General features: G+C 38.0%; 3 protein-coding genes across 8 annotated transcripts in view; 1 reads left to right on the top strand and 2 right to left on the bottom strand.

The window, feature by feature from the left end:
* Nucleotides 1-2634, top strand: part of LOC134641294 (rho GTPase-activating protein 42) — an 81203-nt gene extending 78569 nt beyond the window's left edge. For both annotated transcript variants that reach the window (XM_063493648.1, XM_063493647.1), the window contains 3 exons: nucleotides 253-315; nucleotides 418-497; nucleotides 1312-2634. In XM_063493648.1, coding sequence (XP_063349718.1) covers nucleotides 253-315; nucleotides 418-497; nucleotides 1312-1400 — 232 coding nt within the window. In that variant the 3' untranslated portion in view covers nucleotides 1401-2634. The remainder of the gene's footprint in view (nucleotides 1-252; nucleotides 316-417; nucleotides 498-1311) is intronic.
* Nucleotides 2635-3556: 922 nt separating this feature from the next.
* On the bottom strand, nucleotides 3557-7711 carry pgr (progesterone receptor). 3 transcript variants are annotated; one of them, XM_063492831.1, is made up of 9 exons: nucleotides 7165-7711; nucleotides 6807-7032; nucleotides 6399-6508; nucleotides 5573-5689; nucleotides 5059-5364; nucleotides 4522-4666; nucleotides 4247-4377; nucleotides 3806-3963; nucleotides 3557-3712 (listed from the first exon to the last, which is right to left on the bottom strand). In XM_063492831.1, the coding sequence occupies exons 1-9, from the start codon at nucleotides 7709-7711 to the stop codon at nucleotides 3557-3559; spliced, it is 1896 nt and encodes a 631-aa protein (XP_063348901.1). The 3 variants fall into 3 exon arrangements, with proteins under 3 accessions (XP_063348901.1, XP_063348902.1, XP_063348900.1); XM_063492832.1 differs by having other exon boundaries at nucleotides 6807-7256; nucleotides 7620-7711; XM_063492830.1 differs by having other exon boundaries at nucleotides 6807-7711.
* Nucleotides 7712-9370: 1659 nt separating this feature from the next.
* On the bottom strand, nucleotides 9371-16607 carry trpc6b (transient receptor potential cation channel, subfamily C, member 6b). 3 transcript variants are annotated; one of them, XM_063492884.1, is made up of 12 exons: nucleotides 16522-16607; nucleotides 14002-14768; nucleotides 13707-13892; nucleotides 13332-13496; nucleotides 12779-13004; nucleotides 12188-12415; nucleotides 11599-11863; nucleotides 11264-11459; nucleotides 10902-11108; nucleotides 10645-10701; nucleotides 10258-10333; nucleotides 9371-10178 (listed from the first exon to the last, which is right to left on the bottom strand). In XM_063492884.1, exons 2-12 carry the CDS (start codon nucleotides 14740-14742, stop codon nucleotides 10012-10014), a joined length of 2514 nt encoding a protein of 837 aa, XP_063348954.1. In that variant the 5' UTR covers nucleotides 14743-14768; nucleotides 16522-16607; the 3' UTR covers nucleotides 9371-10011. The 3 variants fall into 3 exon arrangements, with proteins under 3 accessions (XP_063348954.1, XP_063348953.1, XP_063348955.1); XM_063492883.1 differs by lacking the exon at nucleotides 16522-16607 and adding an exon at nucleotides 15902-16007; XM_063492885.1 differs by lacking the exon at nucleotides 16522-16607 and adding an exon at nucleotides 15902-16007 and having other exon boundaries at nucleotides 12788-13004.
* Nucleotides 16608-16610: the final 3 nt, after the last annotated feature.

Below are 16610 nucleotides of genomic sequence, written 5' to 3'. Positions count from 1 at the left end.
AGGAAGGAAACCTCCCATATTGTGTGGTTAAGCCTTTCATTTCATTCTCAACAATGAAAAATGCTGGCAAGAGCAAGTAAACCAAGACAGCACTGATACATTATAATAGATAACACACATTTACACTGTTTCATTATCTTAAAATCATCTTAATTGTCACTCATGCATGTCTTTAATGGCATAATTACAGCTTGACATACTTTACACAATGAAGTGCACTGAACTCTATTGTTTTTTTCCCATTGTTTTCAGGGTGGCTGCCCGAGCATTGCTTTTTGAAAATGCCTCCACCCAACAGTCTGCTCCAGTTGGAAGGTGATCTAAAATTACAACACCAAACAAGAGTTTGACCTAATCGATCCCACACTTATCTCCTTAAATCTGCGATTAGAAAGCATATTTTTGTTGTCTTTACAGAGATGCCAAGGCAATGTATTCCTGTGAGGCAGAGCACAGTCATGAGCTCAGCTTCCCACAGGGGGCACACTTCTCAAACGGTGAGCAGAAAAAGCACAAACACATATGCACATTTAACTGTCTGCTTGTAAGCTGACCTTCGCTTTACAGCAAAAGTGTTCGGGTTCAAGATTGCAAATGATTAGTTGAAAGGCTGATCGGAAGTGTAAATACTGTACACACAGAGGGGGTAATTTGCCTGACGTGTGCTGACAGCAAAGAGCAGGAACTTGGTGAATTTCCAGTGTTGAAATGGAAAATTTTTGCTCTTAGCGCGACACTCCCATATACATTATGAACATCCAAACAGTGCCAGGATTTTTTTTATTGCCTCTTGCTTGTTTCCATTAAGAGATGACTTGGCCCACAAACAGTGTAGGCAGGTCACTGTAACCTAGTAATGAAAGGCACCAGTGCCGGTTTCCTCTTAGCACAGCCAGCAGAGCCAAATGCAAAAACGTCAACAAATGCTCCCCACAGTTTACTAGCAGGCAGACTTTTATTGCTCTCCATTTTCTCTACATCTTAATTCAGCAAATCTCTGCTAGATTGTATTTACCGGACATTTTACAGCTGTTTCCCTTTGTTTTGGTGAATCTCAGCAATATTTTAGTTTAGTTTTGATGGTTTAAACTGTTTGCGTTTCTTTCACGATGGCTAAAATACAAATACTTCATGGGGACTGAATCTGAAGAGCAGACTAGCTCAAAGCCCTCCTCAATCTAATATTCATTAATTCTTGTAAATTATGCAGTCAAATATAGGCTCAGTGATTCAAATCAGCTTATTCCAGATCAGAAGTCTGAATCTGTTTTTTCACTGGCTCGGTATGTTTTTCTCTCTTCTGTCCTGTAGTCTACCCCTCTGTTGAACCAGGCTGGCTCCAAGCAACATACGAGGGGAAAACAGGTTTAATCCCAGAGAATTATGTTGTCTTCCTCTGACAGGTGGTAAACTTTGCATCTTTTCATGGTATCCATGGAAAAACAATTCACACAATGTGCTTAAATGTCCCTATTATTATACTAATGCATATTATGCATTTTTAGCAGTTATCAAGCAGGTCAATAATTGCTTAAACAGTGCGACCAAAGATATACCTCCCTTACTGTAATGACTATTGTGTGCTTCCGGAGAATGGACATTATTGTTAGATTTAATTATGTTGCCTGCTGGCTGCACTGAGTGACAGCGTTCACTTACAAAATCACCAAACAATATCATATCCCATTTCACACATTTTATTCTCAGAAAAATATCATATTTTAACTTCCCATTATATCAGCAAAAAATATTAATCAAGAAGTTAATGGAAATCTGCTGTCTCATAAACATTTTTATTGACTGTAATTTAACAAGCTGTGATTTAAAATGAGAAGATCTATTTGAATCTAATAGAAAAAAAAGTGTAATGGGTTTGCACCTTAATTTTCATGTTTTTGTACTCTGATCATTGCTCATCCACTGAATCTCCTCACTGCTGCAGTGCACTTTCTGGTTCAGTAGCTACATGGTACTGTAATGTACATTAAAGTTTGTAAGTCTTTTTCTCTGTAATTCCACATCAAAAGATATTTACTTCTCATGACATTATTATTTTTATTATTACTATACACTGCTCACAATAATATATATCACATGTTTGTTTTATAATGTTACAAATGAATGTTACGAGAAGTGTCCTTGATCCACCGGTGTACTGGTAATGACAACTAGACAAGCATCGCGTTAACAGATAAAGTTCTATTTCTGTCACAGCATTTTTCTAAAGAAATGTTTCTAATTACATAAAAAGTTAACTTCATTGATACCGTTTAAGAAAAGCATAAAAGAAAAATCAACAACAAGATCACTTTGAAGTAAAGGTTTCTCTGGCTAGCCAAATTGTTTTTGGGAGTGCATTTTTAGTTTCGCTGTTGCCAAGATCAGGATGTTCTTTTCTTTTCCTTTTACATGTTAGGAATGCAAAGCGGCCTTGAACAGCAATGCCGGACTTGTACTCCCTTAGAGTCTGAATTTGCAGGGGCAAGTTATATCACAGAAATGATATTCATATCCCAAATATGTAACATTTGGCATCCTTTTTATATACTGGAAGTTTGCTGCTTTGCAGACATCTACTGTATCCCGACAGTGCATAAACATGTCTATCAATAAACTTAAGCATGATTTATTAGACCAGTTGTCCAAATTTCTTTGCTATAGTTAGTGAGTGGAGATTAAGCTTTGTAGCAGTAAAGTTCTCCTCGAGGATAGCACTGTGTTCTTCCTATCCATAACGACATGACAATAAATTTTATTTTATTTTTTACATTTGGACCCTTTAATCTTGTCAAGCCAGTAATGTTTTACTTCAAATTTGTCGCATTTCCTGGCCAAAGAACTCAGAAGTTGCAGTAACTCAGGAGAAATTGTGGTTATTGTCCTGAATGATCTGGATTTCTTAACAGTGCAACATTAATGGTATTAAACATGTTTGCAGTTGTCACTTGCATCGCATTAAGATCTCATTATTTACATTTACATTTATGTTGATGCAGATATGGATGTAAATTAAAGCTGGTGAGCTAAGTTTTGTTAAGAAAATATGGCTCATAGGTCACTTTTCGTTCTTATAAATATTTTAAACAAAGTTATTTTAAAGGTTTCACCTTCCTTAAGTAGGTATGGTGAGTTACTATGCTGGTATCCTGTATTGATTAGCCTAAGTCACAAATTTCAATTTATTCTGCACCTTTCCTTGACAAATTTTAGCATTTTTGTATTTATTTTTTATTTGTTTTGAATACAAAAATATCTCTAATGGTTTTCTTAAAACCTACTATGTTCAAAGCAAGCTTTATACACAACTTGTAGGAATGGAAATGGTGGATACACCTGAATAAAACATAGGAACTTTATTGATTGATGCCTCTAAATGTATAATTTTCAAGATATGTCTCTGCTAAAAACATTTTAAGAAACGTGGTCATCCTGTTTCACCTCAAGCAAATTAGAGGCATTTTGGCAAAATGAAGGCTCTGAAGAATCCAGTAACAATGGGATGAGTAATCCAGACACAAGCTGTCTTCACAGAGCTGCGGTTTCTGTGTTGGCAATGTCATTTGCTGTGGAATAAGAGTGGCCTCACCATGCCTGCAAGGACCTTGGGAAGCTGGGAGGAAATGACCTCTGACATCATCTCTGGAAACTCCACTTTCATGGAATCTGCCTGGATGAAGGTACTCAAACAGAATAGGTTGACCTTCTTTACTATCTGTTAAAAAAGAAACATCAGTTTGTGTCTTGGTAGTTGTTAAAGTGGCAAAAACGTATATACTGTTATACTGAGCTCTGTGGATCAGCCTACATCATGAATGGCATCCATGAGTTTGGTGAGGTGGTAGAATCGCTGGGAACATGCCACGATGCCCTTCTCCTTCATGTGAATAGCTTTGGTCAGCTCCCGGACGTATTTTTGTCTCATTTCATCAAATGCTGCCTGACTTTTTAATCCTTCAAGAGGCACTAAGTGCAGAGAAGATATTTGCATATTTTTAAAAAAATTGCACTAAACATTTCAAAACAGTATTGTTAGAAAAAGTAAAGAAATACTGGGGAGGTGTTATGCAAGTGCCAGCCAGCAATGATTTTAAAGGTAAATGCTGTTAGTAAAACTAGGATTGATAGCAGTTGCTACATAAATCTTGTCAAGATGCACACTGCTTTTATAAAACTGTCTTTTGTGCAGTGCAGCTGTAACTGATCATAGCTTAGTTTGTAAGTCTCCTTAACGGCGTAAGAGTCTTACCTGTGTTGAGCAATATTATGGCTTTCATGCAAAGAAACTCTTCGCGTGTAACTTGGAGATTTGCAAACTCCTGAGGAATAAACTGTATCGCTAGACAGAGGTCGTAAATTGGAGATCTCCTCATTTGCTCCCTAATGGACAAAAGCACAAAATGGTTTACGTCTCTGGATAACCAGTAGACTCTTAACCGAAATCACTAACTTATGGTTAAAAGAGTTCATGAGTCATCACCAACCGAAAGCCAACTTCAATTGCCGATGACTGTAGTTACTTACTGGCTAAGAACCAGATCAGGTGCAAAGTATAAATATTCACTGGTGACATTCTGAAAGGAGCGCCACCCAAGAGAGAACACCATCATGTTCATCCACGAGTACTGGATGAGTGTCATCTGATCATTGATGTGTAGATTACGAAAACCTAAAAAAAGAAGAAGAACATTTCATTCATAACATTTCTTCTCATATATATATATATATATATATATATATATATATATATATATATATATATATAGATATATATATATATATATAGATATATATATATATACATATATATATATATATATATAGATAGATAGATAGATAGATATGGTTTTCCAGTAACAGTAACATTTTTGTCTCAGTAGGTGTTTACAGTCATATTAAACTATATTAATATTTCCTGTCAAACACTTGACTCGGTGACAATATTCAAGGCATTACAAAGTCTTCTATCTTGGCGTTTAGGACTTTAGATTTCCAATAAGGCCCGCCACTAGATCCCCATGACAACAACTGTGATGGCCCTGAGATGCAGAAAGCTGTTACCTGGGAGAGATTTCGACCACTTCACAATCCACATCAGCTGTTTCTCACACAGCCTGTTGAGACTGGTGAGCAGAAGATGGGGAATATCAGACTGGGAGTTGTCATAACCAGAGTACACCACCTCTGGTTCGATGTTTTCAAGGATGTTGATCATTTGTTGGGAGAGTTGTAGGTCATGAATGCCTGGTATGTAAGACATGGGAGTCAAGGCCTGGCTGTCACCGGGCATGGTCAAGTGGGACCGGAACATCAGGGATGGGGTCAAACCTGTGTCTTTCAAGGCCCCAAAGCGCTTCAGTTTCCTCCCTGTGACGTGAACACAAGGTCTGGTTTGATCTGATGGGAAACCACTACATTCGTGCCAATAAGACATTTAAAAGAGTAAAATATCCTGAGGGTTTTTTTGTTGTTTTTTTGAGTCATGATTTTCTTTTTAATCTAAACATGCAGAATATTCTCTTTGGTTTTAATCATGGTTTCTTGAGACTACATGATAAATAAAACCAAACGATACCTCCAAGCATCATTCCTGCTTGATAGCACTTTCGAAGGCGACACGCAGGGCAATTTTTTCTCCGAATTTTGTCCACAATGCAGTCATTCCGCCCAGCACAGAGATAGCTGTGATGGCCTGTTGAATGAATAGGTACAGACAATGCAAAACATTTTTAGCAGTTCTCCATTCCAAATATGTAGGAAACGGGAGAGGTCTTTAATAAGAAGAGAATGTGTTGAAGAGCTCTTGACTATTAGCATGAATGCTGTACTCCACACTGAGGCAGCACTCTGGCAGAAAATTAGATAGAGGCAAGGCTGTGAGGACAGAGTGACATGGCCACGGTGAGACATAGTGGCTCTAATATATCTCACATTGAAAGATAACAGGGGAAAAAAACTCCAAGTGGAAGAACAGAATGTACACTAGTAACTGTGATACTGTTGCTAATAACCTTTAACAACTACCACAAAAGGTCATTATTATTCTTTTAGCTTGGTTTTAGGAAAAATATTTAAAGATTAACATAGAAAATACATGTCTAAGCACTAAGAGAGATTTTTCATTTGTTTAAATATCGTAGTATTACATTAGTAGTACATTATGCAACATTTTAAATGAGGGACATGAGGACAGAATCAAAAGAAAGAAAAAGACAGTAAGGAGTAAAGCAGTGAAAACAATACACACACACACACACACACACACACACACACACACACACACACACATATATATATATATATATATATATATATATATATATATATATATATATATATATATATATATATATATACTGTGGTGGTTATTTTGACATTTGTTCAAGATTTTCTTTGCTCACCTTCAACCGCTCTTTTAAAAAATACTTTACAGCTCCCACACGTTAAGACTCCATAGTGGCAGCCAGATGCCTCATCACTACAGATCACACACAGTCTCTGGGGTGGCATACTGGGGGGGAAAGTAAATATATGTGAAGAGAAAAAATATTCAGACAAAGACTACTGAGCGCTGTGGACATTAGATAAAAAATATTTTTTGTTACATTCAGAAATACCTAGAAAACCGTTAGTCGTTGTAAAAGTATTTGTTGACAGTTGTGTAATTAATTAATTAGGCTACTCTTTGATCCTCGAGTTACACATGCCAACATTCACGCCTATCCATACTGTGTTAATAGTTTTGCGACTCTGTTATGATTAATATGATTAAGATTCTGTCGGCAGTTATCGCGCTGAGTAGTAGTTACCCGGGGAATGTGGAGAAAGGAGGTTGGTTCCTCTGAGGAAGAGTCTGGGTCTGGTTCTGCATCCCACTGTAGCCACTAGCTCTGAACGGGTCCTCGTTTACCCCCGCCGACTGTCCCCAATACTGGGTCTCACCTGGAGATGCTTGCATCTGCCAACGAGGAACATCAGTCTTATATATCGACAGTTGCCCAGCAGTTTGTGCGTTGGGATCGAAGCTAATGGCAGCTTTCCCGGACAAACCACATCTGGAGTCAGCCCTTACTGGGTTCACAAACTGGTCTGACTGGTTCAAGTCCATAAGAAAGTTTGGAGAGACCTCCAGCCCCGGTCGGGAAACTGCAGCGGCTGATGCGAAACTTGTCGATTCACCTTCGCTAAGCCCTAAGTGCTGCTTCCTGTCGGTGTCAGAACAGGTATCGAGAGCAGAAATCTCGGGTGATGGATCAAAGTTGTGACAGGGGATGTCCATAATCACAGAAGGCTCTTTTTCATCTTTGATGAACTTGCAAGCCCCGGAGGTGGAGGGGAGACTTGCGCCTGGTAAACTTTCGGATGTGGCCGCGTTTGTCCTCTGAAGTTTAACAAAATCCTCCCACGGAACACCGTCACATTTAAGATAGTCTCTGTTACGGTCATAAAAATGTTTTGCTCCAAGTGAAGGATCGACTATGTTACAGTCTTTAAAAACTGCGCAGTCAGGGCTTGAATTAAGACCTTGGATCAGTGTGTTAACGTTTCCAAAATTACGCACAGAGGACATGCAATTTAGAGACCGTGAATCGGCCGGCAATTTTGTATTCGACCTACTGTATCCAGCTTCAGTCACATCACTTAGGCTTGTTTCGGTGGAATCAGCGGCCGAAGTACTGTTGATGCCCATCTTCCCGTTTGTTTTATTCTCCATTTTGTGAACCTCTAAGCGCAGAACAGAGAGTGGAGAGCGCTCGGAGGTTGGAAGGTGTATGATAAGCTGTGATTTGGTAACCTTCCTGAGTCCTCCTCCCCGTGGAGAAAGGCAGTCACTTGTCTTTCTTTCACATAAGGTCTATTCCATCAATATATATCTATATTTTTTCACTTGTTTGTATAACGAAAACAATAAAACAAAGTTTTGGCCAATGTTGATGAGAGCGCAATTACGATCTCCAGTCGATAATCTCGGCAGATTTATAAGCATAACCTTGTGCTGGTAGTAGTCATTTTAAAAAGTCACATCGATTTTTCTATTCCTGTTTCACATATTCGCAGTATTCCTCATGCTGACTATAACCGTCCTCCAAAGGTTGCCAGGGGAAGAATCCAAGCCAAGACATCTATGTGGTTGCACTGCGCTCACACCAGACTTAAACAATAGACCAAAGAGGAGAATCATCAGTGCATCACTTCAATGCCAATGGTCTTTTGTCTCCGCCCTACAGTTCATGAATTAAGTAAAATATGGGGAAGGCATTATTACCAAAGGAGAAAGTACTAGAAACTCTTATCGCCATCGGAAATACTGAAAAAACAGTAACTCGCAAATTGGATAATCATTTCCAACAACACCCTTGTGATTTCTGCTGAATCTCAAATATTTTGTTCTTACATTTGTCTGTTTTATTAGTTTTCTTCAAAGGAATATTTTTTATGACTTTAATTGACTGTTTTCTTTTTCATATTTAATAGATTTCATAGTGCTCGGAAACTAGCCCCGAGTTTAAGCATCATCATTTTACTGTAGACAGATGAATATATAAAGAGACTGTGTGTGAATGTGTGTGTGAATGGGTGGATGTCTGGATATGTAAAGCGCTTTGGGGTCCTTAGGGACTAGTAAAGCGCTATATAAATACAGGCCATTTACCATTTACTTTGATAAAGTGAAGAATATCACCCATATTGTGGCCATCTGATGGCTAATGTATTATAAAATTGCCCTTTACCTTGACTGACTTTTTTGTTTTATCTTTAGCCTTAACCTTGTTAGATATTATAGAAGGTTTTATTTTTAAAGGAAATCAGTCAAATGTGAATGTTGCTGATGCATGTCGTTATTATTCACACAAAGACCTTGGCCCCTATCTCCTGCGTCATGTTTTTGACAACATCAGAAACAATTCTCATGCTGTAATTGCTCTTCATATCTCCATAATGTGTTCTTTAATGTGCTGCAGTGGCCTACTTTTCTCACAAGTTTTTAAACTGTAAATATAGCTCCCATTGACCACCATCAGGCTTCGATAAATCCTCTCATTTAATCAAATTTCAAATATTTCAGACACATGGGTAAATTTCCTCGGGATGTTAATGTTATAGATTCTTCTGGTTGCAATTTTATCAGTTTTGCTGTTTTATAACAGCCATGTCTGTCCTTGGTGTAAATGCTCCACAGCTGCATTATTCACAGGCTTGACAGTTAAAGGCTGGTTGTAGCTTTTAGTCTTTCTGCCTCGCTATATGGAGGCGAGCTGGATGTCTACATGACAGGTCACACTGTTCTCAGATATTTTGCCTAACACCAAGCATGAGAAAGCACAACAACATGTGGTGCAATGATTTTAAAAACCCATAATCTCTCATGGGATGAAGATAACCCACAGCAACTTTAATAACATTAAATAAACATTATACTCGGGCAATTAACATTTTGACAAAAAAACAGCATTTAAGAAAAGAAAAATTTATACAGTTTTGAACATCAAGCCTGGAGTTGTGTTGATTAACTGAAGTTACATTAAAGAAAAAGTAACTACTTACCTCCAGCTACACTGAGCGCAGTTATCAAAAAGAAGCTTAATTGAGTGTTGCGACTGAGACAATCAAACATATCTTTCTGTTTTATCTGAACCGCTTTCTGGTTTTCAGCACCAGATGAATTACCTCCAAAACAAATCATGCAGATGACAGCAGTCAACTCAGAACTGTAGCCTAGTCGGAGCAACAGGAAAAGTTACATTACAGTTCCTTTATTGTAGCAATAAGCAAACTGTTCAGACACAGGCACAGGAAAAAAAATCAAAAGACAAACAAATTCATAAGTTTACACAATGGAGAAAAGGGAGGAATTTTTATAATGAATACAAAATATGTAGTTTTATCAGCTAAGTTGTGTCTGAAAGTTGTGTGTTAAGTCTGTGTCACAGAAACATTCGGCCTTGACTGAATCCCTCATTAATGAGAACGATGGAGTGTGTCCAGTAAATACATTTCTAATCTTAATGGTTTTTAAGAAACCATATCCAGTGTATGCTTCTGCTCTTCTTTCTGCTTCACATGCATTACTTCTTCCAGCTGCCTCATGAGCTCTGTTAGTGTCTTCTTATCATGCTTCTCCCTTTCCAGGAGCTCAAAGCGAAGACTGGAGATGTCATGTTTGATCTCTTTCAGCTCACCTGAGGAACAGCAAGTGAAAAACATAAAATTGTGTTTTTTATGTGATCCTGGCATGAAAAGTAGCCCAGAAGAACTTACCTTCATTCACTTCATCGTTATCTTTATCCCTCTGTGCTTTTAAGATGTATCTTTTAATGAGGCAGTTCATTATTTTCTGTAATAAAGTAACAAAGTCATGATTATAGTTTTATTCTGATCTGCCAATTATTTCCCTCACAAAAGAGACATTGTGGACTATTTGGACTGACATGTTATGGGTCCTTATGTGTATATACAGCAAATTTATTTTATGCCTTATACTGTTTAATAGATGTGATTCCATAGATGACACCAAAATAAATGACAAACTTTGCACTTTTAATGTGCACTTGTTTATGTATGCAAAACTTTTATCAGCAAAGACAATTTACTGAAAGCTCCTTTATTAACCATTTAATCAGCATTTGGAGATTTAAAATGTTTTACTTGATGATGGGTTGGACAAAGAGATGCTTCCCCAGCCAGATCATCCTGTCGTCTTAACTAAGACAAAAACAACCAAAGAAGAAGGTGTTAACATAGGTACTTACAACCCCCAACCTGTACCTATTAATGTGACAAAAGAAGGCCCTGTAGACCCGCTGAGCTGATATATCTTCCAACTACTGCATTCAACAAAATCTGTTTGCAAAACTTCCTTGATTAAAATGTTGTTTCATCAAACGACATTGGTGGCGCCTCACATTGTTAAGCTCCATCTCATTGCGTGAATTTTTTTTGTGTCTGCCGGGAGGTACGTTCCAGATGAAATCCTTTATACCCAACAATAGACAAGATACTGATTTTAGGCTGGGCACAAGATTGAAGGGCACAGGCAGTGTGCCACTATGGTCAAAGTAAAAGAACCAGAGTTTAGCTCTTGCAAATTTCCACTCGACATCTGCATCATCCTGCAGCAAAAAAAATAAATAAATAAAAGAAGAAGCAAAACAAAAAAGAAGCAACAGGTGAAAATTTAGAACACTGATCAATTTGGCGATCGGGCTTAAAATACAGTACCAGTCAAATCAATGCTAAATTAGAAATATCAGTGATGAAGTTGTACCTCAATTTCTTGGAAAGAGCTGTTAAACATAGCAATGAGCATATTCAGCAAGACGACCACCATGATGATGTTGTACACCCCGTACAGAACGTAGCCTACATTCTCAATGAACTTATGGTTGATGTCAATCACCACTGATTTCACTTCTGACAGCCCAAAGATGGCCCAAAATAATGTTTTAAAACTCTCTTCAAGCCTGGAGTAATACAGAAATCAGAATTTAATTAGTATAGTTTAACCATTGTGCCACATTAATTAGACACGGTTTGTGTCTAAAGGAAACATTTGGTCATATTTTCCTAAAAACTGTATTTTTGAAATAGTTTGACACTTACGTTGTAAAGGCATCGTTGTGCTTTGCTCCAAGGTAGTACGAGTACAGATTGAACATTCCTACCATGAAAGCCACAAACACTGTTACGAACACCACCATGAATTTAAAGATGTCTTTCACTGTCCTTCCCAGAGAGATCTGCAAAGGCCCAAAGCTCTCATTGGCGGGCAGGATGTACGCAATGCGGGAGAAACTAAGCACAACGGCAATTGCGTAAAGGCCTTCGGAAATAAGCTGCGGGTCTGAGGGCATCCAGTGGATTCGAGCTAGGAAAAAAGAGAGAGAGAGAGATGCTGCATGTAAGAACAGGTTTTATGATCTAAACTTTGTCTCTGTTAATATTATTACTTGTGTTAAGATTTTTAAATCAAATACCAACAAAGATCCTTTTTAATTTTAATGATGAATTTAAAAAATGTAATTGGGCTATGAAGATAACACCTAAAAGTTTATTTGTCTCTTTGTCCAGTGCAACATTAGAACAAAATTAAAATCTAAGACAGGCAGCCTGTTATTTTAACAATGTAAACAAATATTGAATCCTTACCCATAATACCAGCAACACTTGAAAGTTTTTGGTCTACACTTACCAAGCTGGAAATACTGTATTTCAAAGGGTAACGTCATGTTGGACAGGCTAGTATGGTGCTTGTCGATATAACACTGGGCTGAATATGCATGCCAAAAAGCCATTAATCTGGCAGTGAAAGACGTCATAAAAATGGTGAGGATGCTAAAGTCTAGAAGGTTCCAGGGTTCTGATATGTACTCCCGGATGTCCTGGGACCAAATGTTGTTACATTCTTCCCAGATCTTCCCTGTGGAGAAAAAAAAAGTGATTGGCAGTCCCATTTTTGCTCTCTTATATGAAATAGTGTAATAAAATCTTATCATGTACAAACATTATTAATAAGATTTGGATAGTATTTACATCACATAGGAATTTTTATTGCTGTTATTGGTAAATCATGTTTGACATGGCTTCAAAGTCTAGTCTGTAGTTTGAGATTTTCTTGGTGAATGTGGGCAATTTGTATCATAGCAGATGTGTGAAGATTAATAAATCTTGAATGATTTTGATGTTCTTACCCTGACACGCACAGCAGTGTGATAATAAGAGGACCCTGACTAAAATAATGAGAAATCCATAAGTATATTGGTGAGGGACAAAGTGTGTTTACGCTTATGACCTATGACCCAAGATATGATGAGAATTTCCATCCAGGTGAAGGGCGTGGTCTTCATACGAAAAAGCTGTGAAGGGTAATCATGGATGGTCATGTTGGGCAGCAGTGAAGTTCCCTCAAAGCGGTCTGCTGCATTCAGGACCAGTAGGCAAAGAAATATCATGAAGGAAGCTGCATGCGCCACAAACTTCAGGAAAGGGCCACCCATTAGTTTCCCTAACTGAAGCGAGAGACAACAAACAGAACAAAATTTATAAAATGTAACATGTGGAACTTTGCAGTGTTTTAAAAACTAAAATCACATATTTTTGACATATTTCAGTGATATATCTTATACATCAAAAGATATATGGCAGTGCTTAAGCCAGTCATAAAAACTGAAACATTGATGATGAGAAAAACTTCATAGGAAACTAAAAAAGTTTCCTACATTACAGCTTTGTTAACTTAGTGTTACCAGAATTTGACAATTTAAAGTTCAGCAGGCATAATGCAACATTTGTATGGCAGGTTATTAGGTTATGTGCAACTTTTTTTGTAAACTAACCTTACTTGATGGTGCTATCCAGTAAATAAAAGCCAGTATAGGCAACCCAAGAGCTACACCGAGAACAAGAAGAATCTTAACTGCTGTTGTTTGCTGGTGGAGTCGAGATAGGTTTTCATACCAGATGGAGAGGAGTTGCTGTTGGCAGTTTGGATGTGCCACAAACTGCCTCATTTGAGTTTAAAGGTATGTGTTGTTTGTGTGTGTGTGTGTGTGCATGTGTGTGTTCATGCAAGACAAAGACAGACAGACAGAGACAGGAAGAGAAAAGGATTACTTTACATACTTTACATATTCAAACACAAGGTTGATGAAGGAAGCAAGATTGATTTAAAAAAAAAAAAAAAAAAAGCTAAAGAGTGCTCATGTGCTTACCTTCTTAACCTCGTATTTTATTGCAAGTTTTAACCTAATCAGGTTTTGTCTGTTCGTGGTGTCTGAGCTACGATATGATTCTTTGTCCCCATTTAAAATAGCCTCCACTTCCTCTGTGTTTCGACACAAATCCAGGAGCCCCACCACAAAGTCTTTACACTGCATGGACAGGTTCTTATAATCATTCTGTAACAGAGAACAGCAGCATGTGCACTTTAATGAATGAGTGAAGCACATAAACAGATTGGCAAAAAACATCAATACGCATCCTGAGTGAACACTGTAATTACTGTACCTTGAACTCTTTCTCAGTGTTGGCCAGAACTGCAAGCTCATTGCTCAGTTCCAGTGCTGCCATCACAGGATCTTCACTGGAGAGACAGAGATATGCCGGGCTGGCGAGACCTTTATAAGCATTGATGCGGGACTGTGAATGGCTGAAAGAGTCATGCCTCCGCTGCTCACTACAGGTCTTGCACTGACAGTAGTAGTCATGGGGTCGTTCTATCCGGGCTCCCTTGAGAAGAAGTGTATGCACTATTTCATACTCTTGGCACTGGCAAGCCAGAATGATGGGAGTGATGTCATGAGAGAACCGTGTCCCATCCTCATCATAGGAGAAAAAGTCATCATGCATCTCTGCCTGGCTGGGGCTGTTAGTCAGCCTTTGACCGTCTGCAAAAGCCTCGTGGTTCAGTATGGCCTCTGCTATGCGAATGTAACCTTTACTGATGGCTAACAGCAAAGCATCTCCTATTCTGGCGAGGTCTTTCTTCTTTAGAAGAAGTCTGGTAAGTTCTAGATGCTCATTGGCAACAGCCAGCTGCAGTGCATTCTGTCCCATGTAGTTGACACAGTTAACATTGAGATCTGGCAGCTCTTCCAGCATCCGCCTCACTTCAGGGATATTGCCATATTCTGCAGCTTCTAAAAAAACTTCCTCCTTTATAGAGGAAGAGGAAGAGTGAGGATGAAATGGGTAACCGCCCCCCCAAAAAGCTTGTCTCCGGGGTTTGACCACAATTTGTCTTAGCATCGTGGCTTTCTCTTCAATTGCTCCATCTAAAAACAGTTAAGTGTATTTTAGTCATATGATCTTTAACACAGGGCTACAATCACAGATTTTAGCTTTGTAAAATGATTTCTGTAAGCCAAAATATACCTACCTTTTCAGTTGGTAATCCCTCCTTTGCTAAGGTAAGATTAATAATTTCTCTCGAGGAAGATAAACAAATATTCTATTGCTTTAAAGGATCATTTTAACCTATACTTCACAAAAAGGCTGGACAATGAGACGGCAGTGATCCAACCAGTGACTGAACAACAGTGTGCACAGTGGGTCTCTGCTGATTTATAACTCACACTAAATGTGTGACACCACCCACAGATTCATCATCTGCTCTCCTTCATTTCATGGCAGGACACTGACCATTCAGCTTCTGCTGGATTCACATGTATTTTTAATTTCGTTATTATTAAATAATGCAAAATAGACTATACATAACACCACTTGCTGATCATGGAAAACTTAACTTAACCACAGACATTAAGCTGAGGTCATACCTGATGACAGTGACTATTTTTTATTGCTATTTAAATCGCCATTGTCAAAAGAGAAAATCAACTTTCTGCTCACTAATTACATTTGAATAACAAGGTTATCTGAGGAGCTAATTGCTTCAGCACAAATAACCACCATGATGACAGACGATGACGATGTCCAGTGTATTCAGTCATAATTAGTGACATTAGTAACAAGATTTTAAGCAACTGAGCAATCCGTTAAATGCATGCAATACATGCAGAATTTGTTCTGATAGAGGGGCAGATCGTTTATGCTTTGCATGTCCTGATAAAGTATATTTGCGAATACAATATAAACTGAATATGTATCCTGCTATTAGGCCAGGGAAGGTTAGAAAATCCTTATTTAAACCGAAGTGGTTTGAAAATATTATTTTGATCTTCACTTATTAAATATTAAATATTTGAAACATATTTTCTGGTGAACGTTGTTTGTTCCCTTCCTATATCATCTAAAGAGCTAGATGGACAAAAAAAATGAAATGAAAGATTTCTGTAGCATTTTAAAAGTAGCAATAACATCGCTATTATGGAAATATAACAATATCATTATCTGTCATATATAGAGATAGATAGAGAGATTTAAAGAAAAAAAAACATGCTTCACTAACCTTGGGAAATACTGCTCCACCAGATGATTTATTAATTGTTTAATCTTTATGACCCAAATCTGCTTCGGTCATCGAGCTCATCCTGTAGCCTCTGGACCTTCTGTCAGAGTGGCTCTAACCCTGCGTCCAGTGTTGACTCTTGAAGCTTACAGTGCTGCATTTGCACGCCCAAAGGGCGTTTTTCCTTTAGAATTTCCTTTGGAATATGGGTATTGGTGTGGGAATTATATTTATCTATTATTTACTTTATTTTCAATCAATCTTCCCGTAAGCCCCCTAAAGCAAGATATTAAAGCACTTTGGCAAACTGAGACTTTGGATCAGCAGAATCGCTCCAGCATAACAGGTTGTGACTTAAACTGTAGCCGAGGGCAAAGGGATTATTTGTAATTACCTGAGTGCAGGATAGCAGCAATATCATCACTATACAGTGTTTGACAAAGTAAGAGATAAAGCAGCGCCCCACTCGTCCATAAAATGGCATACACAATCTAGGAAAAGCAGATTTTCAATAATCCTCTTAACTTCTGTTTTTATTATATAAATAAAAAGATATAAAAGCTGAGTAAAAACATTTTTAACTATCCCACAGAAAGTTTTTAACATTAAAATGTGGATACCTTTAGTTTCCAAATGTGCCTGAAGGCGGCATGCACGTCTGGAGGAGTCCTGCGCCCTCTGCTGGACATGAGAGAAACAATCACCTCTC

The sequence above is a fragment of the Pelmatolapia mariae genome, linkage group LG14, assembly GCF_036321145.2.
Source record: "Pelmatolapia mariae isolate MD_Pm_ZW linkage group LG14, Pm_UMD_F_2, whole genome shotgun sequence".
NCBI lineage: Eukaryota > Metazoa > Chordata > Actinopteri > Cichliformes > Cichlidae > Pelmatolapia > Pelmatolapia mariae.
Note: the sequence above shows the minus strand (reverse complement) of the source record. Positions and strands in the feature narration are given on the sequence as shown.